We start from the raw sequence: 27,985 nt of genomic DNA, 5'->3' as shown, positions 1-27,985 counted from the left end.
TTCTGATGCCATAGAGATAAAGTTAAGTATAGAGCTCCAATCTCGATAACCTTGGTGTTGGAATGGCAAATAATGGAGTCATCTTCTTCACCACGAGCCCATATTTTTCCGACAGGTCAAGTTTTGCGTCATCGGGCAATCGCCACTCGAATGAATGCAGGAACGAAGCTAACTCAAAGGTTAACATCCTCTCAGCCAAAAGAAGTCCTGCGCATATTCTTCTCCCGCAGCCAAATGGAACATACTGAAACTTATTGCCCAAGTAATCAAACTTGTTGCTAGGATCCATGAACCTCTGGGGTCTAAACTCCAAGGGGTTGTCCCAATGACTAGGGTCTCTATGTATGGCATAAGCATTCATGAAAACAGTCGTACCTTTCGGTATGGTATAGCCACCAATGGTGGCAGAATCGCTTGGACGGCGGGGCACTAGAAGAGGCAGTGCAGGGTGCAATCGCAATGTCTCCTTGACCACAGCATCTAAGTGATGCAATTTCGGCAAATGAAACTCTTCAACTAAATTGTCCAGCCCCACAACTTGTGTCAGTTCTTCTTGAACTTTCTTCATTTCATCTGGATGCTGAATCAGCTCAGCCATTACCCATTCCACCATTGCTGTCGTGGTCTCAGTTCCTCCTACCACAATGTCCTGTCAATATACGGCACATAGTTTTAGTGTGAAGGGAAAATGAAAATACAATTTGGTTCTGAGATGCTAGCTAGCATGCATATGAAAATCTGTTGAAACTAAAGATGATAATGCATATTGTACCGTGAGAACTGCCTTTAGTTGTTGCATTGTAATCGATAGTGCGCTATCTTCATGATTATGATATTCCAAGAGGAATTGCAGAAAGTCTTTCCTTTCACCTTCGGCTAAGGTATAATTCATCCGTTGTTGTATGGCCGAATCAAGTATCTTGTCTGTCACCGAAATGAGCTTTTTCGCTTCCCTCTCAATTCCTTGTATATCAAAGATGGAAAGTGCAGGGAAAAAGTCTGAAACATTTGGTTTTCCAAGTAGCTCCATTGTTCCAGTCACTGCTTTTCGAAACTCAGCTCCAGCTTCAGCTGCCTTTTCTCCTTTTAGTATCGTTCCACCCCATAACATGCGCATGACGTTGTTAGTTGCAGTGTCAAAGGCTAACTTCCCCAAATCGATTGGAGTGCCAATCCTGTCATAAATATGACCAATTGACTTGTGAACCTCTTCTCTTCTCAGAGCATAGCTATCATCAAGGTTGGTTTTGCTCAGCATCTTACTCACAAACACCATGCGCAGCCGCCTCCAATCTGGACCATAGGGTCCAAATGCTATGTCCCTTTCTCCATATGAGCCAACTAGTGCAGCTGTGATAGGAACATGGTTAGCAAACACAATGTCATGATCACGAACCATTTCCTTCAGTAGTGTTGGGGAACTGATCACAACACATAATTTGCTTCCGAGGCGCAGTTTGTAAATAGGGCCATAAACCCTTGCTAGATCGGTGAGTTCATGGTGAAGGTCGGTGCCTAAGAAGGGAAGGTATCCGAGTAGTGGCAAACCTATAGGGCCTGGTGGCAATGGAGGTATTGGATTCTTTGAGCACTTTTTCCTAGACCACAGGAACCACAAAGTAGCTAACATCATAGCTAAAAGGGCAAGAAGTATTGCTCTGAGATTTTCATCTTTCTCATTGCTAGCATCCCCCCACGATGACCACATTGCTCACAACACTGAATTGAGAACTTGAGGCTTATTGTGGAAGAAAGATAAGGTCTGGAAGTGAAATACCTGCTTGATGATAACCAGTCACCATGCTTTTATACATGAAAAAGATATTCTTACCCCTAACATGCAGATGCAGTGGACACAGATATTTTAGATAATATTCTTTTCATCTTTGGTCCTTGAACTTTATCTCTGTTAGGCAATAATTCATCTTTTCTGACAATATACTCTTAAATCTGCATAAAATCAAACAACCGAAATTGGCTAAAGAGGGAACACATGTCTTTAGCTGATTTAGAATAAGTAAGAAACAATGCCGAAAATTGTACAAGATTTGATACCAAATTGGCTGAAAGAACAAAATTGGTTGCCAATTGATTGGATGCAGTAAAAATCCTATATCTTTATGTGCGTTCGATTCAGCAAAAAGATAAGATACTCTCTTTCATATTAAGCCAAAAAAAATTGTTTCACCCCACCACAGGGAGCATCAGGAAGAAAATGACAGGAGGAACTAATCATAGCAAAAACAAACGGCAAGATTTGTTGCATACACACATAGCCATTAAGCCATAGGCTGCAAGCATGGGTCAGTATGACTCTGTATATACCTGGTGCCAGATGATATGATTCAAGATTGCAAGTTGTTGAAGGGACAATATGAAGAGCCTGGACTGTTTGATTCAAGAGAGATCTCTCACCCCTTCACATGAAAATCTGGTTCTCTCTTATAATGGAGCCAAGTCTTCGAATTAACAAGGGAATATATATGATCGATGAAGTTGACGGTGACAGTATCTGCCTGAATTGAACTGGAAAATTTATAGGAGAGTTTCTGTAACACAGTTGAGGAAGTAGCTAGAGTTGATGAAAGAAATAAAGGGTAGATATAAAATACTTAGACCTACCATGTTTCCTTTCTGTCTTTCATGATAAATATGCTGAATGTTTGGTGCCTGCACAACCAGCTCATTGACCTTTGATATTTTCAGTTCCAAACATTCCAAGCCTCAATTGGAATGTGTTTGAGGAGTGTAACCGGCCGGGGATTTCATGTCACTTTGACGGAACATGTAATATGTTATATTGTCACTGTTAATTCGAAATCAGCAATCCTAGACAAGTCAACCATGTGTCACCTTATTTTCTAATTGCTTGATCTTGTCACCTATCTTTCATTGCATATAGTTTGTTTAGATCAGGATCTAAATTTTTGTAATGTATGTATGTAGTAGTTACTCGTGCATATAATCATTGCCTCTCAATGAGAAGAATTTTCCAAAATTCATCAAAGCTGGAGAATAGTTGTTTCCATCCTTTCAGAAAATATAACTATTAACTTGCTGTAAGATAACAGCTCAGAATCAAAAGGAGAGATTAATGATATAACTTGTAGAACATATATATTACATTATTCACATATACATGCATGTATGATGGTTCATCTCTTTTGAAAGTTCAGTTTCTTGATTGCAAAGGCAAAGATGAAAATAAAGAATGCTGAAAACCCAACAAGCACAGCAACAACAACTCCTTATCGCAAGGCAGAACGAGTGATGATCGTTTGGAGGAAGCCCCTAACCACTCTTATATGCAGCCAAACCAGCTACTGGGGTGTTTTCACTGGATATTAATCCATACCTTATCTCAATGATCTCAATGGCCATAAACACTTCACTCACACCTTATCACTCTAATCTGATTTTCTTCAGACCAGGAAATAAGAAAAGCTTATGTTTCATTTACAGCCAGACTAACCTGCTGAATACAAATAGAAAAAAAAAAATATAGTGAGAGTTTACTTAGTAATGGGGTTATCACAGTCTAGCAATCATGACAAAGATGAAAACCTTACAGCAATTCTCACACTTTTGTTCATGGTGTTTTACTCTGCTCTGGTACTTCTGGATTTGGAAGAAACCGAGCAGAAACCCTTCACCTCCATTGCCACCAGGACCTCATGGCCTGCCGCTACTCGGATACCTTCCATTTCTTGGCGCAAATCTTCACCTAAAATTCACAGACATGGCAAAGGTTTATGGTCCAATTTACAAGCTCCAACTTGGTACCAAGTTGTGCATTGTGGTCAGCTCACCTGAGCTTGTGAAAAAAAGTGGTTCGTGACCATGACACAACATTTTCCTACCGTGATCCTACAATTGCTGCTGTTATCTGCTCATTTGGAGCATCCGACATAGCATTTGGATCGTATGGTTCAGATTGGAGGAAGCTGCGCAAGTTGTTTGTGAGTCGGATGATGAGCAAAACCAACCTTGATGATTGCTATGCTCTGAGAAAGGAAGAGGTGCACAAGTCGATCAGTCATATTTATCATGACAAAATTGGAATCCCCACTGATTTGGGCCGGGTTGCATTTTCCATAGCAATCAACTCAACTATGCGTATGCTTTGGGGTGCTACTCTACAAGGGACTGATTTCAGTGAAGATTATAGGAAATTGGTAGCAGAAATGATGGATCTATTTGTGAAACCAAACATTTCTGACTATTTTCCTGCGGTTGCAAGGTATGACATACAAGGAATTGAGAGGCAAGCAAAGAAGGTTCAATACGAGATTGACAAGATTCTAAATTGGGCCATAGAAGAACGGATGAAGAATGGGGGATTACAACAAAAACAGGAAAGGAAGGACTTTCTGCAGTTCCTCTTGGAGAACAATAATAATCATGAAGATGGTTCGACGTCCCTTACAGTGCAACAACTGAAGGCCTTGCTCATGGTATAGTAATCTAACTTTTGCTTATTCCTTGCATGGAAGGGTAGTGGTAATTTTTCTCAGTATTAAGTTACATGTTCCAACTCCGGCCTATTGAATCAATAAATTACCGCCATATATGATGATTAACAGGATATTGTGGTGGGTGGAACGGACACCGCAGCAACAACGATAGAATGGGTGATGACAGAGCTGATGCAGCACCCAGAAGAAATGAGAAGAGTTCAAGAAGAACTAAGAGACATTGTTGGGTTGAACCAGTTGGCTGAAGAGTTTCATTTGCCGAATTTACATCACTTAGAGGCTGTGATCAAGGAGACATTACGCCTGCACCCTGCTCTGCCTCTTCTAGTGCCCCGGCTATCGAACCAATCTACCACCATTGGTGGCTATTACATACCAAAAGGTTCGACTGTTTTTCTCAATGTTTTGGCCATACACAGAGATTCAAGTGTCTGGGACAATCCCTTGGAATTTAGACCCCAGAGGTTCCTCAACACGGATCCAAGCAACAGCTTTGATTACCAGGGCAATAAGTTTCAATATCTTCCATTTGGTTCAGGGAGGAGAATATGTCCCGGGATTCCTTTAGCAGAAAGGATGCTAATCTACGCCTTGGCTTCACTCTTGCATTCGTTCGATTGGAAAGTGCCTAATGACGAAAAGCTTGACCTTTCAGACAAATTTGGGATTGTGACAAAGAAAAAGACTCCACTTATTGCTGTACCAACAGCCAGATTATCCAATTTGGAGCTCTATGCTTAAAAGCATTTGCCTAAGTGCCAATGATAAACATGCAGCAAGCAGTTACGTTATCCAATTAACATCCACTGTTCCCTAATTCTTAATTCTAGTGTGCTTCGACATATATGTTGTAAGAATAAGCGGAGAAAGTAGGAAAATAAACATATTTGCTAGTTTCTCTATGCTTGGCTATATATGTTTCTGCTCCAACTGCAATACATATTCTTATGTGGTTAAGCAATTGCAAAATGGCTACAACTAACTACAGGCAACATGATATCAAATAACCTTTCATCTCTATAGTTTTGTTAAAAGATATTATATATGTGCAAGTTCAAATGTGAGAGAGATTTAGAAGCTGAAGAAATAGACGAACCTGAGTATTCTTCTGAACTTCTCCCAGGGTTTGCTGGCCTGACCCTGTAGTAAAAATGTAATAGAGCATTTGTCCAAAAAGCTTTGTCTGCCCAAAATCACAAACTAGCAATTGATATTCCCACAGCTGTAGCTTAGAGCTTGTAGAATGCGCGTATCTCGTTCTGCTAAGCCACAGCAACTCTTGTACCTAAAGAAAGAAAAGGAGTGAAATTCAATTAGCATTACCTGATTCTAATTAGACCTTAATTGAAATCTGAAATGGATAATTGACGAACCCAAGAGGAGGTGGCGGAAGGCATCGTAGACCAAGGAGGTGTACTGGTCGTCCTCGGCGGAAACGGACTCAAATATATCACACTGAACATCAAAAGTCATTATTACCCCCCATATACTTAGTATTTTACGGATATGTATTCCGGCGTATTGGGGCCTTGTAGGTTAACAATTTGTTCTCGGATACGGCCATATACTTGCGGGATGCTGGTGCGAACGGAACATCCGGAAACACGTCGGAAACGTCCAGAAACACATTCGTAAATAAACCGGACTTTTCATCTTAAAGAAACATGAAATCAATTCGTTTGGCAAAGCCTTTTTTCATCTCCTACCAAAACACAGACTGAGCCAAACAAGAAAGTGTTTCAAATGCCAATGGGTGTGTCTTGTTTCACTTGTACGGTATATATTGCCCAGAAATAGAACAGCTTTCCAAAACATGGTTTTGCATTCTCAAACTCCGTGATATCACCATCATAATTAAATGCATTGCTATTCACTATAATCTATGATATGATACCTTAAGTAGCACATGTCACGCAAACATATGTGTGTAACTATTAATTCCTTTCAGAAACTACAACTATTAAAAGGAGAGATTAATGGTATAAACTTATACAACATATGTATCACATTATTCACAGATACATGCATGTATGATGATTCATCTCTTTTGAAAGTTCAGTTTCTTGATTGCAAAAGCAAAGATGAAAATAAAGAATGCTGAAAACCCAACAAGCACCGCAACAACAACACCTAGAAAGTCTTTCCTATATCCAAAATATGTCCTTGTGAAATGATCTATAGTTTCCCCAGAATCATCAAGTGTGTCCATAAGGCCTCCAAACTGTGAACCAAATAATCCATACAAACTCCAAGAGGTCGGGCTAACCCAATAGAACCATCTCCACCATATAGGAATTCTCTGTCACCGCCAGAAGATTGATGTGAGTATATACCATCATATTGATTAACAAACATATATATATATATATATATATATATATATATATATATATATGCACACACATTTGATGTATGCACTTACTGTTTTGGGTATGAGATATCCTGAAATAACATTCCATAGTGGATAGAAGGCGGAGGAAACTACTGCAGAGATGGTGTTGTTGGGAGTAATGGCCACAATCATCATGCCATGGAAGGTGAAGTATAAGAAGGTGAGGTACATGAACATGAGATAATAAAAGAATTTGCTGACGGTCCACTCAAATCCAATCATGGAGTATACTATAATCCCATATATGATACTCTGGATCAAAGCGTATGGGATCTCAATGACAGCCTGCAGAGATGACAATAATACAGTGTAATTGCTTTAGGCAACCATCAGATAAGGCAGACTGATGGATTGATCTAACTTTGATCTCAGTAACGCAAACTATACCTGTCCAAAGGCAAATGGAAAAGCTGAGTACATTCCAGCAGCTCTTTCTCTGTAAGAGACCAACTTCTCAACACCTACGACTGGCTGCACTGATAATGAATTTTGTATACCAATAAAGAGCACAGCAGCATACATAGAACCCATTGCACTTAAGAGATCTCTTTGCTTTTCTCTGGAAAGATCATGAAATGAAGAGTGTTACTCTCGCGCATTAAATTTTACATACATTGCATCACTAAACTTTAGGAAAAAAATGGTATCTCGTAAGTATGTTACAAGTATACCTTTTGGAGCCAAGATCCCAGAAAAATGATCCAAGTAATACAGCCATCATAGCCGTGAAAATTAGTCTCACTGCAGTGTATTGAGGGTGTCGCCAGTATGATACACATTGTTTCCACAGGCAAGCCATACACTGGGTAAAGAAAGACTGAGAATATCGTGTAGGAAAGTACAAGTCTTTTGAATCTGGTGCAGGACTACTTAGTTCTTTTATCAATGCCTTATTCTTCCTGATTATTCAGATATAGCAATCAGTAGCTGAAACACAAGTATAACATTATTACATGACAATTAATGGATTTCTTACCTAAACATTTCTGAATCCTTGTATATTTTGGCAAAATCAACCCCAAGAGATGCTTCTTGTGCTGGAGAAGTAACCTCCAACATCCAAGTTGCCGGATTATAACCATACTTTATTTTAGAAACTCCACTAATCCCCTAAAATCTCATTAATGTTAGTAGTCAAGTAACAAACGGCAGGTAATCTAATATACTTTATGTATTGTATCCCTAACCTGAAAGTATTCGATCATCTGATAAGCATGATGACCTAAAGGACCAACATATATTTCTTCACCTCCCCGTTTCAAAAGCAGCATCTGCAATAGCATATCGACATTTTAAATCATGTAACATAGTTCATCCAAAATACTAATATATAGTATCTCACCTCATCAAAAGCATCAAATATGTCAATGCTTGGTTGGTGGATGGTACAGACTACAGTTCTACCTGTGTCCACTGTATTCCTCACCGTTCTCATTACAATTGCTGCCGCCCTAGCATCAAGGCCAGAGGTCGGCTCATCCATAAATATTATCGAGGGGTTAGCAACAAGCTCTACTGCAATTGTTAGCCTTTTGCGTTGTTCAGTTGAGAGACCATTCACCCCTGGGAATCCAACAAGTCTGTCACTTATTGAGGTCATTTCTACAAGCTCCATGATTTCCTCAATAAACATCTGCACATCATTAAAGCATAGATATAGCCAACAAGAACAAGACTTAACAAAACATAATCCACAATTAAAGACAAGCCTTCACAGAAAAAGAAGGATTGCCAGAAACATACATTTCTGGTTGGAGAATCAACCTCCCGGGGCAACCGAAGCCATGCAGAGTAAACCAAAGACTCGTAAACAGTGACATGAGGGGAGTGTATATCTGTTTGCTCACAGTATCCTGCTATGCGAGCAAATGTCTCTTGCTTTTTTGCATATCCAGATAAGGTGATGCTCCCCTCTATATATCCACTTGTCTTCCTTCCTGCCAAGACATCCATGAGAGTGGTTTTTCCAGCGCCACTAACACCCATCAAAGCTGTTAGAACTCCAGGCCTAAAAGCACCACTCACACTCTTCAGAAGTTCTAGCCGATCTTCAGTTTTGCTTTGATCTTTCATTTCCTGCAAGCACATATTCGTTCAATTATTATAAAATGGTACATAGATTCCAACCAGGGAGTTCTACGATAACATTTTTAACATTCTGCTTTGATGGTGACATTAATCAGTGCATATTTTCCCCTTGCAAAAAGTTGAAGGTACCTTAGGCATATCAACAGCATATCTGATTTCCTCGAAAGTAAGTGAAAGGGGTTGAAATGGAAGAACCATGCCATGCTGCATAGTAGGATTGCTTGAAACTCTGATATTATCTGTTGTAGAGGATGCCTCATTGGATAGTATTGCTTGGGGCTTCTCAATTGCTGCATCCGAGAAATTTAGGATTGTCAAAACATACATAGATAGTGTCCATCTGTAGACAGAGATTAATATGGCTAGATACTTACGATCAAGATACTGAAGTGCCAAGGTGAAAATGAAATTCAACAGAAGAATAAATCCAATCAAAGCTACTACTCCAATCCAGTAAAAGCGTGCCTCTGGGACTATGCCTTGATACTTCAAGACCATAACTCCTAATGCTTCTGGTGAGTTAGCAGGAACCTGCAATAAAATTTCCAAGAAGGTGAATTACCATTTTTTTTCTGAAGGTTTTCACCTACTATAATTGTTCTAGTCTCTGACTTTACTGTCACAATCATGAAAAATATCCTTGCATACATCTTTCCAACTTTTTCCAAGAAATTCATTGACAGCGATTGCATTCAGTCCATACGTGAATGGTGAGAGCCAATATCCCCACAACCACCATTTCTTCATATCATCTGAAAAAAACAAAGACAGAATTTTAGCTTACTATCAGAATTTTATCCACCTCAATAACACATAGAAGCACTGTTATGATTTCTCAGATTAGATTAGACTTTGCCAAAGATTTACCTTTTGATAGGATAAAGCCACCCAGACCAAGAACGAGAAGTAAAGCACCAAATCCAAATGTGTTTGAAATAGTTATGTTCCTTCCTAGTGCCCCTATCAATCGAAACAGTCCATTTGCCATCTGGCTAACACACAGCAGTAGAATGAACTGTTTGAAAAACCTGTTACAATTCAACAAATTTTCATAATTATTTGATCAACCAATTAACTTGATCTGTCTGACCAAATAAAATTAACCTGACCTGAACCTAAACTTTGGAATATAATTTCTGAAATGCATATTCACTTTAATCACCTTTCAATGCTCGGATCATAACCTACACTGTAGTAAGTAATGATCATCCAGATGAAAACGTCCACAAAAGTTATAGGGATCCTTATCATCCATGTGGGTAAAGAGTATGCCCAAGCAGGATAGAACAGATGGTCCCTTTGTTTGTAAAACACAGGCAGTCTGGTGACTGTCATATGAAGCTCTGCAAACCCATTGAGCATAATTGCAAGTAGCGTATAGAATAAAGCTCCCATATAAATCTCACCATCTGCTACTGTGTTCCGGTCCATCACAGTATGGAAAAATAATGACATTGTTGTAACAGCAACTATAATAAGCTGAAACCATAGCAATAGAAGTACATCATTTACTGTTATATTTCACTGAAATAAAGATGAACAAATGTACTACAGTCTGATTATGCACCAACTGCAGGTTAACAATCCAAAATTTCAATTTGTACTATGAAATCATCAGGCCAGTTTTCTTAAGATATTATAACAATGAACACTATGATCAGTTCTTCATTTTAATCCCCACCTGTGAAAACTCCAAAGCTAACTAGTAATGTTCACTACTTCTCACCTGGACCAATTTGAAAATGTAGACGAATGAATTCCTCTTCGTAAGCAAAATTTGTCTGGCCATACAAGCTTTGAACAATTCCTTCTTACTAACACCATATTTCTTGGTTGACAAAGCAGCAGGGTGGCCTTCAGACTTGTTAAATGGAATAGAAAGCTCATCATCAAGTTTCCTACCAATATGAAATAACTGCATTGCTTCAGAAAATTCTTTAGTTGTTACAAAGGTATAAGGCCTATCCACATGAGCCCAGTATTGCTCTTGATCTTTTCTTGATGTCACCTGTCATTAAATTAAGATAGACAAATAAGAAGCTGTATTATATATGTCTAATATTTGTGGAATACAGAAGTGAAAAGGTTGAAATAGAGGGAGGAGAAGTTAAACTACCTCTTGTAGGAAATCAGCAACTCCTTTCCTCTCTGGACATTTGAAGCCCATATACTCAAAGAATTCAAGAACATTTTCACGGGGACCTTGATACACAATGTAGCCATCCGAGAGGAGAATTATATCATCGAAGAGATCATAAGTCTCTGGTGCTGGCTGCAGTAGAGCGATAAATGCAGTTCCGTTAAGGATATGGACGTATTGTTGTAGTGATTTCACTATTTGGAATGTTGTTGAACTGTCCAGCCCGTTTGATATCTCATCCATAAGAAGTACTCTTTCCGGTCCAACCAGCATCTCCCCTGCAATTATGTATCAGACGCAGTTAAACTACCCAGTGAGGCTTTCAGAAATTGAAAAAGAGAGGGTGGAGAAGTCCTATATATACACCACCTGTGGTGAGTCGCTTCTTTTCTCCACCAGAGATACCTCTGGTCATTTCATCTCCTACCATAATGTCAGCACATTCTTCGAGTCCCAAAACCTTGATAAAGTTTGTTAGAACCATGCAGTTAGTAAATTTTCTTTTACTCAATGAAAAGTGTGGTTCTAGTTGCTATCTTTGTACACAAGGCACATAATTAACTTTAATGAGGGGTACATATCTCTGCCTTGAGGATAGTCTCTCTCAATATTAGTTTACCTTGAGAATAAAGTCTGTAACTATATTAGTTTCCTGTCCCTCTAGTGCTGCTGCCTGCAAATAGTTTAAGAGGCCATTTTGGTGTTTGAATGCTACTTCAAGAACAAAGTACAAACAGTATATAATGTTCAGTAACTTTAATTAGAAATGTGAAACATAGCTCTATAGCTCTATCCTATACGGCTGTTCTCATACCTTCATGTAGAGATCAAGATCAAGATCTGGCATTATATTTGCAGCCTTTTCTCTCCTTAATACTTCCACCAACATTTCTGAAGTTTCCAAAAGGCAGATGTAAGATTTACTTAATTGAGATTCTCAAGATCAAAATTATCAAACCTAGATTGTGCGTGTGTGTGTGTCACCTTAAATTTAAGGTGTTTTAACAGACATACCATAACGTGATCCAACACCTTGACATCTAGCTGCAAAAGCCAGTGTTTCTCTCACTGTCAATTCTGGTATGTGGAGATCATGTTGACTGACATAAGCTGATGTCCTCTCTGACACAAACTCATCCGTCTCCACTCCATTGTATGTAACTCTCCCCGATAACTAATATCATTCATAAGAGATCACACCAAATTATATAGTGACATATTGTGAACTAAGCAATAGAATTCAAAATTTGGAATACTAAGGCATACGAAAAGTGACTTCCTTACTTTCAGATTGGCTTTACCGAGTTTTCCAGCCAATGCCAATAGTAAAGTCGTCTTTCCAGAGCCAGGGGGGCCTAAAAGGAGTGTCATTCTGCAGAAATCAGACAGACCTTCATATGCATGAGAAGTTTGGCATTTGAAGAGCATATATATGTTTGAAGAAGTAATTGTCTAGTTACCTTCTTGGTTTGATAATCCCACTTACATCATGAAGGATTGGAAAAGGTCTTTTTTTACTTTGAAGAATGTGAAAATAATTCAGGAATCCCTTTGTATAAACAAGAGAAGAACTATATAAGGTGAATTATCAAGTTACATCATATAAAAGCATGACTCCGGCCAAAATACATATAAATTTGATCTAGCTAAGAGATGGTACCTCCAACATATTAATCGAGAAGTTGAACATTGTAGATGATGCCCTGCTTCCTACATAAGCTTCTGCTTCAACATTTAAATGCTCAAACCGCACTTCAGTTGTTGGAAATTCAAGTCCAACTCTGCGTGCATTTCAAATATATGTTAAAGATTACAAGTTACAGTAGTCCAATTTCCTCGAAAACATGCAGCATTCAATTCATTGTATAGTTAACCAATTACCTATTCATGCGATCCTTGATCTTGAGCAAGAACTTGGCATTATCATGCTCAACAATATTCACTAGCCTCTCCAACAAAGTCTTCCTCTCTGGTAGTCCAAGATTCTTCTTTACATCAATCTCTCTGCATTGAACGTCCTCCTCCTCCTGACATTGACCGTGTAGAATGCCTCTCCTTGTGCGTGAATACGTAGGCAGTCTCTCAATGGCACCCCATGTCGTCATTGTCGGACTCGACTCCTTAGCGGCGGTGGCTCCGTCGCCGGAAGGAGGCTCGGAGATTGGCTTTCCTTCTTGTTCTTGGCTGATCATGAAGTTCATAGCTGAATCAAGGCTGTGAATGAAAAATCCAGTATGAATAAACACTTAAACAGAAACGAAGTTTCCTGCCCACATATACATGAAAACAACCCAAGAACTCTTTTTGTTGTTTTCCTTTTCAATAAAACGACACCTTTCAAGTTTGAGTTTTGACAGTGACAAAACAGTAAAGAAACTCCTCTACCCTAAGCAAGCTCAGTTCCCTCCTAACCTACCTCAGTCCTCAGCTATTTACAAGTTTGCGACGGCACAAGTCAGATGCAGGGCCGGCACTAGGTCCACAAATTTGGGGGCCAATTTTTTTGGGATGGATGATTAATTGCAGAATTTGATTAGTTTACTAAGGGAAATATCAAAACATATTTCAGTCCAGATCATCATGTCTTAGAAAAAAAGGGAAAGACAAATGATTTAATTTCTTTTTGGTGAACCAAACCAGCTGGAAAGAATTTATTTCTCTTAAACACGTACTAACTAATTTCCTAATCCAACAACCATTAATTACATCCCTGTTGAGAATTGGGATGATTCATATTCTCGTTTTCGGTGGGAATCGAGGTTCATTTTCTCAGGCCATGAGAATTGAGAAAGGCAAGGGAACTGATCGAGTAAAACTCTATCAGTGGAGCGGTGCATGTAGGTTACCAAGATCTCATTTCGACCGTGGTGGTTTCCGTTGCCGTAGGTGGGCACTGGCAGTGCGTGATAAGTTAGGTCAAGAGATCTTGCCGGACGAGTTTAAGAGATAGGTCATCGTTACGTCTTGTTTAAGAAACACTGTTCAATGTTTTGGGATGGAAGCTAGGCCGGCAAAGCCATCTTTCTGAAAGTCAGCTTAGACGAAGATATAGGTTACTTAACACGTACGGGTTGGAGACGTTCAATTCAATACCATCGGCGCTATGAAATCAAACAACGGAAATCCAACGCCATACATATAATTAGAGTTGTAAGCTTAGCGCGAAGCCTTGACTAAACCCTAATTAATCTAAGATATAAGAACCGGCATGCATCGGTTTGTTATATTTTTGTTGAGACTCAATAAACGAACTGCAGCTTATTTGCAAGTTGAATATCAGAATATGCAGAAGCAGAACACATCTTAAGGTGAATACGAAAAGTAGTTGTCTATAATAGATAGATATGTCATCCCTCATATGATCTTAAGGTGAATACGAAAAGTAGTTGTCTATAATAGATAGATATGTCATCCCTCATATGTTTTGCAAGTTTAATATGATAATGCATTTAAACGACCGCTAATGCTAACTAAACACTTAAGAAGAAGATGATTTAGAGCAATATTTAACTCACTCATTCTGTCAATTGACCGGGCAACATCATTTGATTTGAATATGGTCTGTTTTTCATTAGAAGTTTGAAAAGTTAGTTTTCTGAACATAGACCAAGCACACTCGTGAAAAATATTTTAATAATGTGGTTTCAGTTCATTTGATAGACTAGGAGAACTTGATGATCATTGTTTGAACATTCTGTTTTTCAAAGTTGCTTCTTGAACATAAACTACTATTAAAGAAACAGAGGGTTGACATTCTTTTCTTTCTTGTTACGTACCCGGCTATCTTTTTTTTTCTGAGTGATGGAGAGAATGTGAAGATATAGTTTTCGGGATCAGCTTAATTGATCTAGAAATATTCCAATTAATAAACCACACGCACTTGTATATGCAAATGAATATGAAGAAAAGGTTGCCGGCCTTCACCAGTTCCCCACAAGTAACCTATTGTTATATACTTGACCGCGGAACCAGTCGACCATGTGTAGGCTAGGGTTATAAGTATGATCACTCTGTCAAACTAAATCCATAAGTCATAAACTTCAATTCGATCATTAGCTACGAGCCTATAAGTGATCGAGATGGGATTCATGGAAATAGTTGCTTCTGACGAGGGACTAGGAACGATTGTCCCGATCGTAGTGTACTGGCTGTACGCAGCCCTCATTATATCTATGGAGAAATCATTTCCTAAACACAAAATTCGAAGCGCAGAGGAGCAACACAACAAAAACCACCTCGTCTCCAAAGGGACAGTCATCAAAGGCGTCATTCTCCAGCAAGCATTGCAGGCTTTCACTGCCACACTCTTGTATATTCTGATTGAAAGTGACGATGATAGTGCTGCTCATGTGACTACTTCTAATACAGGTTATTAGTTGTTCATTATATGCATGCATGCAAAATGGATTGTTCTAAACCCTAAATCTGTACAGGCTTCCCGTTAATATATATATTTTCTGGATAATTTCCAATTGATATGATTCGATCTTAATTGTACATGGGTTTTATGAGCGATAGGTCAAAATCATGATGGTGACGATGGAACTGGGTCAAAGATCATAACGATGCTTGTCAGAACTGCATTCCAGTTTCTGAAAGGCATGGTGGTGATGGATACATGGCAGTACTTCATGCACAGGTATATGCATGAGAACAAGTTCCTCTACAAGCACGTCCACTCCCAGCATCACAGGCTTGTAGCTCCGTATGCATATGCAGCATTGTACAACCACCCGTTGGAGGGTCTTCTCGTGGACACTATGGGTGGAGCCGTCAGCTTCTTGGCGTCGGGGATGTCTCCACGGACTTCGATTTTCTTCTTCTCATTCGCAACCATCAAGGCGGTCGACGAGCATTCCGGTGTAAACTTTCCATGGCACCCGTTTCGTCTTCTGTTCAGAAACAACAGCCTGTATCATGATGTGCACCACCAGCTTTACGGCACCAAGTTCAACTTCTCTCAGCCCTTCTTTGTTTTTTGGGATAGGTTACTTGGTACCTACCATATGCCATCATCTACTGAAGACGAGCTCAACAAGGGGGCCAAGGATATATAAGAAGATGCTTAATTTCTAGTTAATTTAAATCATGTTACGCTATGTTCTGCCTCTTATAAAAATGCAACAAAAAAGAACAAAAAATAGACGCTTCTCCTACGAAATCAGATTTTATTTGTCACACTAGGAAATCGATGTAATCAATTTTCTCCATCTTTGGTATGATTGTATTAAAATTGTATAGAGCCTGGAATAGGCTTTCTTTACCAAAAACGAAATGGGATCAGGTTTAGTTTCCTTTCCACTTCAATAGAATTGTAGGTTAACAAGGGATTGGATCAACTATTTAAGGTCTCTATAAAGAAGACAGAAGTACAAGAAACTCACAATCCATTATTCATGGAGAGGATGATCAAGACCTCTATTCCTACGCACACCAATTATCCAAAAAGTGAATTTTATGATTGGCTTCGCCCGGGTTCGAACCGGAGACCTTCAGTGTGTTAGACTGACGTGATAACCAACTACACCACGAAACCGTGTTGCTAACCTTTGCCCGGTTCTCCATACTAGACTCTGGGCTATTCGAAACAGAAGTGAGCCGAGCCCAAACCTCACAGGCCCACATTTATCAACGAACCCTAAACCCCCAAAATCTCAGTTACTTTTTCAGTCGTCAGTCTCACACTAACTGCAACTTCCGGTGGCCATGTATCGAATCGCTTCAAACTTAGCTTCCTCCTTGGCCTCCTCTACTTCCAAGAAGCTGGTAACTTCTCCACTCTCCTCTTCTAAATTTCATTTCTTGCAAACTTGTCACTTTGTTATAAAACCTTAATTTTCTTGCAAGGTCTGCGGTAGGGTTGTATGCAATAGGAGCTATGCGGCCCAAGATCTCACCTTGGAGATTGGGCCACGCGCCGCCTTGTTTGAGGCTGCCAGGTTCACCGTGGCCGCTCTGGTGCAACGCGTCTCTGAGCTCGGGGAGGCCTTCAGAGTTACGACGGGGTCAAAGGTATTGGCTTTATTGCATTACAGGCATGGAATCGGAAATTGCGGATAAAGGTTGATTAGAATGCATTGATTTGTTGTTGATGTTTTTTTATTCTATTTTGTGTGTTTTGGTTGATTCAGAATGTGAGCGAAAGACTTGCGGAACAGGTCGTCACAGCTGATGGTACTTTTATCTCAACTTAATCTTATTGTTGTATAATTCAGTTTGAGATTTAAGGAATGCCGCAGGCCTCCTTCGTTGTGTGTACTTTATGTTAGCTTCATCATTTTCGTTTGCTTGCTAGTAGTTGCCATATGATTTGAAATGAAAACTTGAAGTTTTTGATACACATTCTAGTTTAATGTCCTGGTTCTGTTCAATAAAATAAGGAAGTCAATTTTTCTTGATACAACCAGTAAAGAGCTGCATCAAATCATGAATTGGTGGTGGCTTGATCTTACGTTTTTAATTGCTACTGCATTTGAAACTTGAAAGTTGTGGTAAAAGTTCTGTATTACCTTGGAAGAATATATGCTGTTTCTTCTTGTAATTTGCATACCCTCATTAAGAGATGTAAATTATCTGACAGCAGGTACAACTTCTGCAGCTGTCTTGACCCAGGCAACACTCACAGAAGGTTGCCACTCCGTAGGTGCTCAGGTAAGTTGGTTTTCCTAATTGATTGAAACTCCGTCCATAGCTCAGTGAAATTTATATTCTGAAGATAGTCTTTCCAACATGAGACGAGTGTGACCTTTTTAGACATGTTGTGGGTATTATTCATTTTACGATTGATATACCGGTTAAAGCCTAGGGTGATATTTTTGTCTTTGAAGTACTAGTTATTATTCATTGCTATGACCAGATCTTTATATGCCATTTAGGTTGCTCTGTTTGTCTAAACATTCTTTTATTATAGATTCACAGTTAATATATAATGAATAGGTTCCCTCTATTTTTGCAAATGGTCAACAAGAGATTGAAGAGATCTTAGCAAGGCCATCGGAGAACTTTGAAAAGAAAGGACATGTAAGTCTGTAGTCTATATATGGTCTTTATGAGAACTAGATCTATGTGCCCCTCTCTTTTTCTCCTTTATAAATCAGTGTAGCAATCAATGATATGATTAAGCATAAAAAGAACTTGCAGCTGAGAAGAAACAAGTAATTCTAGACCCTAGTTTGGAAATGCAATGGTGCACAAGAGGTGAATACAGTAGAAGTGCTTGTATCATAGTTATCAATGACACTGCTAGTCATACCTCTCACAGGCATTATTAGTTATCTATGAATACTTGTTAATTATTAGTTACTGTAGCTTATTTCTGTCAAAAGTCATAAGTAAGAGTGACTTATAAAACACATAAACCAGTGATTAGTAAATGGGTGATGCAATGGTTGAGTAAGAGTGCAATCGAAGTGCACCCAGTGGGTTTGTGTATATGGGAAGAAAATAACAAAAAATTATATTTTTAGCTTTCAAAGAGATGAACTTTTATATTTTTTCATATGTAGCTTAGGTAGTTCTTCCTTTAGGTCACCTATATTTCACTATCACCTTGTCCTTGAAGCCAGACACACGAGAGCACAATGTAGGTGTGTTATAGTGTGACATGTTTGTTTGATGTTTTCTTAAGTCTTGAATATTTTCTTGTCAACATGCACTGTTGTAACTAGTGGATTATCCTCAGGTTTCTTCCCTCAAAGATACCGGTATTGGGGAAAATAGGAGAGCCAGTTTAGATGATCTAGCCACCCTCACTGGGCGAGAGGTAAATTCAGTTTTCTAAGCCTTGTTTTTAATACATGTCTACTTGTATGTAACTCATGTATTTGCTGTATAGGTTATAAGTGCAGATAACAGTTTCATTATCGACAGACTGCTCATGTCACCCACATTAAATCAATTGATTCGTCATAATAGAACTGAGAAAAGTCGCACGAACCGTAATCGAGCTTTGGATAAATGCCCCCAAAAGCAAGGAGTATGCCTGCGAGTTTTTACAAGAACACCCAAGAAGCCAAATTCAGCTCTCCGTAAGGTGGCCAAAGTAAGGCTGAGCAATCGAAATGATGTATTTTCTTACATTCCAGGTGAAGGTCATAATTTGCAGGAACATTCTATGGTCTTAATAAGAGGGGGCAGAGTGAAAGATTTGCCTGGTGTGAAATTCCACTGTATCAGAGGAGTTAAGGATTTGCTTGGACTTCCAAACCGAAGAAGAGGCCGATCAAAATATGGTGCAGAAAAGCCAAAGAGCGCCTGAAAACAGCCTCTGCTTTTCCCTTTCGTATTTGATGGTGTTGCTAAAGTCACTCAATACTATAAGAAAGCTGGTGAAATTTGGAAAATGGAGATTTGTTGTGATAGGAATAACAATGTGCTATTCTTTTCAAAAGTTTGGAACAGTGAATTTGGAATCTTTGAGTAGTACGAGGTTCAAACGATAAATTTTGTGTAGGAATTCTTCTTGTTTTGTATGGTTAATGTAGTTGCAATGATACCATTTCTCTGTTGATATTCACCGCAGTCTAAGTCGCTTACATTGTTTCAACCCAAGTCGCACCGCTGAAAACCAGCTAATAGTCAGTAATGTTTGCTGTTGTGTTTTGAACTATAGAATGTGGTCGTTTTGGTTTTCATCTTCAACGTATTCTCATTGACAATAGAAAGAAGATGCTAACTATGCTTTAAAATGTTGTAATTGAAACTTTATATTAGTTGTTCTGGCATGACACGGAGAAAATTCATGGTTACAGAGACAGAGAGACTATAGCAACTACAAAAGTTCGGTTCTCGGATGCCACCATTAACAAGTCTAAGATCGACGAGCTGGCATTGGAAAAAAGTTTCCATGAAAACCATAGGGCACCCGTTGTGGCAATGTAATTTTTGCAATCGCTTCACCCTCAAAATTCTGTGCATCAATGATATGAACCTGCAAGTGTTTATGCCAGAACATGTTACTTAGCCATAATGCTGTATATGTGTTTAAGTGTTTAACCACTAAATACGTATAGACCTGAGAACTCACTTGGGTCTCATCAGTTTCTTCATTGTGGACAAAACTGATAATCCAGCCATCATCTTCCTTGATGCCTCCATTTCTGGGGACAAAAACACTTCCACTGCAAAAGTTGTTTTCCTCAAACTTATGGTATTCTACCTTTATCCTTCCCTCCTGATAAGTAGGATTTGATTCCTCCAAGTATAATTTGGCTAGAGATCCAAATTTAGCCATGCCTAATACAAAGATGTCAACTTCAAGTCAATATATAGGACAGTTTTTCAATTAAGCCGATCAAAATTTAGAATTCCTTACCAGATAAAGAGCTTGCCCCGGAATCAATGACTTGTGTATATCCATACTTGTGTTTTAAACCAGTAAAGTGTTCGTTGATGAAAGGGAAATCCATGGAGTATTCATTTCCAGTTAAATTTCTCTCCTCGACTTCCCCAGTTAACATGTTCAATCTCCATTCATATAAATGCGTGAAGAGATATCCAACCTCTGCAGAATCATGATCATCACCAGAAAACTTGAACCCTTTATGGAACCATTCGTAAGGGTTTAGGCTGCCGTCAGGATCTGATATAACGGATTCGAGAGCCCTACATCCCCTCACTATAACCTGTTCGCGTTTCCCATTAAGAAAATACATAGGATTAATCAAGACCACCATATATACGAATTAGATAAAAGTGAGCGGTGATGTTCTGTTTTTAATTACCTGATTATCATCCTCAAAGCAATTGAGAAAGTGAAGTGTGCTATTGGCCTGTACCTCAAACCACTTGACAGACTCTGCATCTCCATAACGAGGCATCACCCCAATTCTAGCGTACTCTTCCTTTACATACTTCATTATTCTATACACAGTTTAACTAATTGGTTATATACTTACATATATAACTCCATGAATGACCATAATTTAGCTACTTGTTGATGGTTAATCTTGATCTTTCAGCAATGAATATATCAACAGGCTAGGTAAGATTGACAGAAACTAAAGTTTACAGATTACTTACTGGCCTCCCAGGGTGAGCCTCTTTACATCCAATGTGAGGGGAAGATCAAGGATTACATTGTACCTAAGAACCCAAAAAAAAGATATCTATGAAAACCTAATTAAAGTAAGCCTCTTTAAAATCGCCACTGATTTGTATGGGTTGACTGTTATATCATGCCACTTACTTTTCCGTGACTCCTATATCATGACTGAACGAACTTCTTTTGAATTTGAGATCAACCTTGTGCACTTTCTTTCCATCAGCTGAAGTGATTAACAAGCAATTGATCATGTATTAGCTACTTTAATCAAAGAAATTCCAATAATCAAACTTCGATGATCAAGAATTCAAGATCAAGTGCAGACCGGAGATGACCCCCAAAACATAGTAAGGTTTCCATGCATCTGTCCCCATCATGACTAACTCTCCGGAGTATGGAGCTTTCTGCATTGATCCATCATTAATCACATATCAAAAAATAGGTTAATTAAATTTAATTAAGATTAAATTAGGGATTTTGTAACAAATTAAGAGAAGATTATCAATCAACTAAAATGTACCTTTGGATGACTTGTGAAAGGTCGATCCCAAGTTCCATTGACATCCCAATCACAACCGGTTTCCAAGGTCAGTATGTCCACCTCTTGAGGTAGACAGTTCTCTGCAATCGAGTAAAATCTGCCTGAATGCTCAAAAACATTGGTGTTGCTCATGTGTTTAATGACTTCCCCAAATCTCAACTGCAACAAAGAAAGATACAGATTAAGAAACCAAGGGCGTAATCGATCAGAGTTTTCATCAATCCTGAATACACATTCCATGCCAGAAGTACTATTATAAAAGCAATTAAATCGATTATAACTATATATCAGTTAGTTACCGTATTTAGGATAAATGCTGCTGTAACTGCTGAAGCGTCTCCTTCTATGGCTGGTAAGAAAGCTGGTTTATTTCGTTGAGTTTCGTTCTTAAATGTCTCAGTCTCAACATATCTATTCTTATATGAGATGATCCAACTTCCACTGTCATCATCCTTCTTGAAGTATACAGCGTGGAGCATTCCTTCTCCCTCTACCCAAATATTGTGTGATTCTCCGAAGATCGAAACTGCTGCTTTTAGACCTCCAAACAAAGGATTACTGCCTGCATATCCAGTATGTGCGTATCATTAAATGAGGTAATTAGCTAGAGTAGTCATGTAATTATATATACAAAAATAGAACGAGAGAGCTAATCTGTGCTTAAGCCTGCAGGCATACCATTTCTGATGAAAACACCCTCAGTGAAATCAGCAGGAATTTCTCCCAAGTTGCAGGCGACCTCAACATGTTCTCCAATCTCTTCAACGGGTAAAAAGTTTTTCTGCAAGCACACGATCATAACATATTACATACATTTGGTAGAAATTAACAGTACGTACGCTTTTTCAGAGGTCTGTCTTTAATGCAAGATAACAAATATAGTAGTATCAGCCCAAACAGTCCTGGAGTACTGGTCTGAGTGGTCTCCGGAGATGAAGTCAAGTCGCAGCATGAAGAAAAGACTTTCAGAATGAGACTACAACTAATACCTTCAATTAACTGGAGATTGAATCCTGTTGGAACACTAATGCACATTGAGGAAACTAGAAGACTCGACATCACTCTAGAGATGTCTGGAGAAATCAAGAGAAGCCCAGAGTTGCTAGCTAGTCCAATCTAGAATATGATCCAAAGATCATGTAAAAATAATAGAATTGAAATTTGTTTAGTTCTTCTGGTTTGAAGTCGACATTTGTTTAATCCTTATGGTTTTATTTTAATTTAAATAGTCCTTAAAGTCACAATTTTTCATCCAAATAGTCTTTATGGTTTTATTTTAATCTGAATAGTCTTTAAAGTCATAATTTTTCATCCAAATAGTTCCTCCGACAATTTTCTCAGTTAAAGGATATAAGGACTATTTGGATGAAAAATAATGACTTTAAGGACTATTCAGATTAAAATAAAACCATAAGGACTATTTAGATGAAAAATCGTGACTTTAAGGACTACTCAGATTAAAATAAAACCAAAAAGATTAAACAGATGTCGACTTTAAATCACAATAATTATACAATATTTTATCCAAAATAATAAGTGCATGTCTATAAGTCTCGTGTAACTCATGAAAGAGTTGATTACACTAGATGTGTCTAGAAGTGGCAATGTTGGTGGCTATAGTAACTAGCTAGTCGGTGTACAAACTATATATATATGTGCAGCCATGTAATGCAATTGTACTAACACAATGATTGAATAAATGAGCAAGCCATTCAAAGTGTAGTAGTCCTCCTCTCTAATCACTTCTCCTCCATCCTCCTAAAACTATATACCTTGTCCAATAACATCTTCTTCTAAGTCTACTAAGTCTAGCTCCTACATACCAAATAGCCCTATCACACACTAAATAGCTTCCGCATATAAACCACAACTTCTAATGGTGGTACCATAACCCACAGCAATTTCTAACAAATCCCAAGGGATCGAACAGAAATTCATACATATATTCATATGATGCATGTATTATGGTATCGAATAATCTATAACTACTGCAGCAATATATCATTAACTGTCGGACTGAAAATAACAACCTGAGATGGGAGTGAGGGTACATCCGTAAACTGGAACAGAGAGTCCACAACTGCATCTAACATTTTCCCCGAAGTGTTTTTCATGGTGTTCGGGACATCCACCTTCCTGGGAAGCAATTGGTGCAACTCTTTGAAGAAAGGCTGCATATATATATATATATATATATATATATATATATATGTATGTATGTAATCGAACACATATAAATGGATCCGATCAAAGTTCATATATAACTGCTGAGATCGATGATATATATGTAAAATGTATTACCTGAACAGTCGAGGAAAGTGAGGTTTTGAGATGATCAAAGCTGTGGGAAATGAGACGGTTTGGCAATGCGCCGCTCACTTGTAAAGCATTATACGAAGAGATTGCCATTGTGAACTATCTCCTTATCTCTGACTATCTTCTTAGTCTTCTATATCATGCAGCATACATACAGGCCGGAACGATATCTCATGATTATGATGGCTGCTGACCCGTCTCGTCCTTATTCGATCATCCTTGGACTTTGATGGCTTTCTTTACATATACACAAGCATTGTAATTTGTAATATTCCTATTCATCCCTGGTACATGCATGCGATTTAAGGAAAAAGAAAAACTAACCGGGTGTTTTTGGATGCATTAGGAAGTAAAGCTTAATTTTCATGGAATTAGTTCAATCAATCTGGCTCCAAGCTAGCTTCCGGTAACTGAAAAGTAGTCAAGCCCGCAATCCTTGACTATATATATACACTCATATATGAGAAAGATCCCATTCGATACAAGACAGCGCGCAGGTTCTGATTTAATGAAAATCATGCATACGTTCCATGTGCTGATATGCCACTAGCTAGCTTGTGCAAATTTGCACATGTCGATCACAAGGTCTCATATAGCTGCAAATGGCAATGCTTCACTCCGTTAATTCATATAGCTGATTGAGAATTTTCCCCACTAGCTTTGTACAGGTTGCATATAAGATATGGTTAATTTCAGATTAATATCCGCATGCATATGAGACGAATCTAAACATGCATGTCGCGATGCGTCACAGGCTCGATCACTCCTAGCTAACGTGTAAATATCTAGTTATTTTGAGAACTGTCTCTATATATGTGCAGTTGGCTACATGTAAAAGTATCTTGTACGAATTGACGTGTAATCACACATGCATATACACACACAAGTAAAAAGGTTCTTATAGTATTAAGGTTATTAACCATATGCTTAATTAATTACTTCATCGAAAAAAACATATGCTTAATTAAATTAGTGATCCTGATATTATATGACAGCAACTTGGAGTATAATGTTTTTCTTTTACACATATAATTAAGAACGAGCAGAAGATCTGAGAGAAGAGATCGACAAACTCTGTGTTTTTGGGATATATATGCTTATATCAGAAAAACATTGATATAATGAATCCCGAATTTCGGGACAAGATAGCAAACTTTGATATATTTAATTGGATAAGGTTTCATTATATATAAGAATACTACTTAGCTAGATTGCAAGGAATCAAATCAAAATTATTAGACATTTCGCTGCCCATGCATCACTCCAAACATACATAGCAGCGCTGTATGCATGATAATATTGTTTATTTCTCGATAACAAAGAAACACGCAAATCAGATATTTCGATCTCATGAAATATATATATATATAAATAGTCCCAATCTTTAACAAAAGGAATCTTTACAACTTGCAAATCAGATATTTCATGATCGAGTCCCAATTCCATAAATGGTGACTCCAACTATTGAAAACAAATATATAATAGTTTTAATTAAGTTAATATAACTTCATCTTTCAAGTTTAATTAATGGAGCTTAAATACATTTATGCCTCACATCCCTTGATACATATCCTTAAACTAATATTTCGATCATGAAAGTACATTGCTTGAACTAGAATTATACATATCAAACTCCTAAAGGAGGTAGCGGCCGGTTTACATTATTAGACTGTAAAAGTCTTATTTTTGATCTAAGACACTAATACAAACTCCTAATTACTCACAATCATTGAATGGGATCTCAACCCCAAATGAAGATTAATAAGTGTACACTAATATTACAGTACACTTTGTAAGCTACTCATAAAGTGCTGGATCTGATAACCTTGGAGTTGGGATGGCAACCAAAGATATCTTCTTCTTCAATACAATACCAAACTTCTCCGAGAGATCCAACGTCTCTCCTTGTGGCACTTTCCAATCAAAAGAATGCAGCAGTGTAGCAAGCGAATGCATCACCATCCTCTCAGCTAGGGCTACACCTGAACATATTCTTCTTCCCGATCCAAAAGGAAAATACTTGAAGTCACTCCCACTGTAATCCCATTTACCATCCAAGAATCTGGTTGGATCAAACTCCAAAGGGTTTTCCCAACAAGAAGGGTCTCTATGTATAGCCCAAACATTAACAAAAATCCTAGACCCCTTGGGAATGGTATAACCTCCCACAGTGCATGTCTCACTTGGGCAATGTGGGACTAACAGAGGCAGGGCTGGGTGCAAGCGCAGTGTTTCTTTCATCACAGCGTATAAGTAGGGTAGCTTGTGAATGTGAGACTCTTCTGCAATGCTGTTTTTCCCAACCACAGCATCTAATTCTTGCTGAACTTTTTGCAAGACTTCTGGTTTGTTCATAACTTCCGACATTGCAAATTCAACTGTATTAGAAGATGTGTACGTCCCTCCCACAACCATATCCTGTAGACAACAAGATATGAAATCAGATGCAGAAAGAAAAGAACGAAGTATAATCCTTACAAAATAAAACGTTAGCATTTTCAGAAACTGCTTACCATAAACAAGGCTTTGAGGTGAGTCATAGTAAACGGAACCTTGGAATCTCCTTCATCTTTTAACCTCAGTAAAAATGTCAAAAAGTCTCTACTCTCCTCCTCGGCGCCTTCCTTCTCCATCCTTAGACGTTGATCTATCACTCTCTCGAATATGTCGTCAATCCTCTTCCCTAACCCCTCCATCTGCTTCACAATGCCTTGCAAGTCAAACCGGGCCAAACCCGGATAAAAGTCCGACACGTTCGGCTTCGCCAGCAGCTCCGTTCCCTCCGACACCACTTTCCGGAACTCCGCCGCGATCCCGGAGGTCTCCTCCTGCACCGTCCCGCCCCACAGCATGTTAGTGATCACGTTCAGAACGCTCAGGAACATCTGCTCTCCCACGTCCACCGGCGTCCCGACCAGACCGTAGAGCAACCCGACTGTTCGCCGGACCTGTCTCCGCCGGAGCTCGTGGACCGACTGGAGCGTGGTGTTGCTGAGCATCTTGACGCAGACCTTGCGCAGCATCCGCCACTCCGGGCCGTACGGGGTCCACACGATGTCTGAGCCGCCGTAGGAGGAGACCAGGCCGGCGGCGGGGATGTCGCGGTTGGCGAAGATGACGTCATGGTCCTTGAGGACCTCGCGGGCGATGGAGGGGGAGGTGATGACGAAGCCGAGGTTGAAGCCGAGGCGGAGCTTGAAGATTGGGCCGTAGGTGTGGGCCAGTCCCGCGAAGTAGGAGTGGAGCTCCGGGTCCAGAGACAGAAGGTTCCCGACCAACGGGAGCCCGCGTGGACCTGGCGGCAGCCGGGAGTTGGAGCCTGATCTCTTGTAGAGCCAAGCGCAGCAGAGGACAAAGAGGGAGAGCGTAACGACCACGCTCCAAGTTCCGGTGACTCCGCTGCTTGCGGCATCGGATAAGTAAGCGGAAGAGGAATCGGATTCCATGACTTGAAAATGCGGGAAGAGCAGGAGTGGAGTAGACTATATATTTAAGCTCGTGTGAGAGTGAGTGAGAGTGAGAGTGAGGGGATCTTATATAAAATTTTATTAGCATATGAAACTAGCTTGAGTGATCATATTAGATTCTTTCGGTGGCCGGCTTTGGGGTCAAAATAGTAGTTGTGTTAATAAGTGATATATTCAGACAGCTCCCGTAACAAAACACAGCAAAGGGTTGATGACCTGACAATGGTGTTGGAGCTATGAACAAATGACTTTTTGTTTGTCGAGGGCTTCAACGATCGACTTCAGTCTGGTCAAAGAGATATTGCCCCCAGCAGCCTATGGTTTTAGTACATGCATTTCCGGTGTCGGTGAAACGTCGAGTTTCATCATATATGCAAACTGTGCAAGCTAGTGGCCTGTGGCCGGGGAGTGGGGACTATTCTCAGACAGCTATGTATGTATGTTCTGAGTTCACTCTTATCTTGATTCAAATTCAAGTTGACTGAAGAAGAAGAAGAAGAGCTAAGAGATACAAGCAGGCCGCC

General features: G+C 39.1%; 6 protein-coding genes, 1 non-coding gene and 1 pseudogene across 7 annotated transcripts; 3 read left to right on the top strand and 5 right to left on the bottom strand.

Moving 5' to 3' along the window:
- Positions 1–22: 22 nt before the first annotated feature.
- On the bottom strand, positions 23–2,433 carry LOC101311194 (cytochrome P450 93A1-like). Its single transcript, XM_004300671.1, has 3 exons — positions 2,326–2,433; positions 773–1,950; positions 23–649 (listed from the first exon to the last, which is right to left on the bottom strand). Exons 2-3 carry the CDS (start codon positions 1,706–1,708, stop codon positions 23–25), a joined length of 1,563 nt encoding a protein of 520 aa, XP_004300719.1. The 5' UTR covers positions 1,709–1,950; positions 2,326–2,433.
- A 1,114-nt stretch (positions 2,434–3,547) lies between these two features.
- On the top strand, positions 3,548–5,216 carry LOC101310901 (annotated as a pseudogene).
- A 1,297-nt stretch (positions 5,217–6,513) lies between these two features.
- On the bottom strand, positions 6,514–13,296 carry LOC101310611 (pleiotropic drug resistance protein 1-like). Its single transcript, XM_004300670.1, has 23 exons — positions 12,977–13,296; positions 12,756–12,876; positions 12,556–12,644; positions 12,380–12,467; positions 12,110–12,269; positions 11,910–11,986; positions 11,715–11,768; positions 11,465–11,555; positions 11,072–11,373; positions 10,682–10,963; positions 10,118–10,434; positions 9,823–9,983; positions 9,604–9,707; positions 9,330–9,486; positions 9,085–9,245; positions 8,611–8,943; positions 8,210–8,500; positions 8,055–8,138; positions 7,844–7,977; positions 7,539–7,766; positions 7,255–7,426; positions 6,898–7,152; positions 6,514–6,774 (listed from the first exon to the last, which is right to left on the bottom strand). Exons 1-23 carry the CDS (start codon positions 13,294–13,296, stop codon positions 6,514–6,516), a joined length of 4,242 nt encoding a protein of 1,413 aa, XP_004300718.1.
- Positions 13,297–15,121: 1,825 nt separating this feature from the next.
- On the top strand, positions 15,122–16,152 carry LOC101310321 (sphinganine C(4)-monooxygenase 2-like). Its single transcript, XM_004300669.1, has 2 exons — positions 15,122–15,463; positions 15,614–16,152. The coding sequence occupies exons 1-2, from the start codon at positions 15,175–15,177 to the stop codon at positions 16,150–16,152; spliced, it is 828 nt and encodes a 275-aa protein (XP_004300717.1). The 5' UTR covers positions 15,122–15,174.
- A 405-nt stretch (positions 16,153–16,557) lies between these two features.
- TRNAV-AAC lies at positions 16,558–16,631 on the bottom strand. The gene has a single exon. It is a non-coding gene; the product is annotated as a tRNA-Val (tRNA).
- A 132-nt stretch (positions 16,632–16,763) lies between these two features.
- LOC101296661 lies at positions 16,764–19,637 on the top strand. The gene is made up of 7 exons (XM_004298635.1): positions 16,764–16,861; positions 16,943–17,107; positions 17,227–17,269; positions 17,676–17,746; positions 18,032–18,115; positions 18,777–18,857; positions 18,930–19,637. Exons 1-7 carry the CDS (start codon positions 16,802–16,804, stop codon positions 19,350–19,352), a joined length of 927 nt encoding a protein of 308 aa, XP_004298683.1. The 5' UTR covers positions 16,764–16,801; the 3' UTR covers positions 19,353–19,637.
- A 142-nt stretch (positions 19,638–19,779) lies between these two features.
- On the bottom strand, positions 19,780–23,855 carry LOC101310030 (carotenoid 9,10(9',10')-cleavage dioxygenase 1-like). Its single transcript, XM_004300668.1, has 11 exons — positions 23,709–23,855; positions 22,357–22,459; positions 21,978–22,240; positions 21,658–21,837; positions 21,463–21,541; positions 21,282–21,360; positions 21,116–21,178; positions 20,818–20,956; positions 20,409–20,718; positions 20,121–20,329; positions 19,780–20,024 (listed from the first exon to the last, which is right to left on the bottom strand). Exons 1-11 carry the CDS (start codon positions 23,853–23,855, stop codon positions 19,905–19,907), a joined length of 1,692 nt encoding a protein of 563 aa, XP_004300716.1. The 3' UTR covers positions 19,780–19,904.
- A 1,936-nt stretch (positions 23,856–25,791) lies between these two features.
- On the bottom strand, positions 25,792–27,440 carry LOC101309738 (flavonoid 3'-monooxygenase-like). Its single transcript, XM_004300667.1, has 2 exons — positions 26,508–27,440; positions 25,792–26,412 (listed from the first exon to the last, which is right to left on the bottom strand). The coding sequence occupies exons 1-2, from the start codon at positions 27,438–27,440 to the stop codon at positions 25,792–25,794; spliced, it is 1,554 nt and encodes a 517-aa protein (XP_004300715.1).
- Between the last annotated feature and the right edge of the window lie 545 nt (positions 27,441–27,985).

This window comes from Fragaria vesca, linkage group LG5 (genome assembly GCF_000184155.1).
Source record: "Fragaria vesca subsp. vesca linkage group LG5, FraVesHawaii_1.0, whole genome shotgun sequence".
NCBI lineage: Eukaryota > Viridiplantae > Streptophyta > Magnoliopsida > Rosales > Rosaceae > Fragaria > Fragaria vesca.
This window is presented reverse-complemented; position numbering and strand designations above follow the sequence as displayed.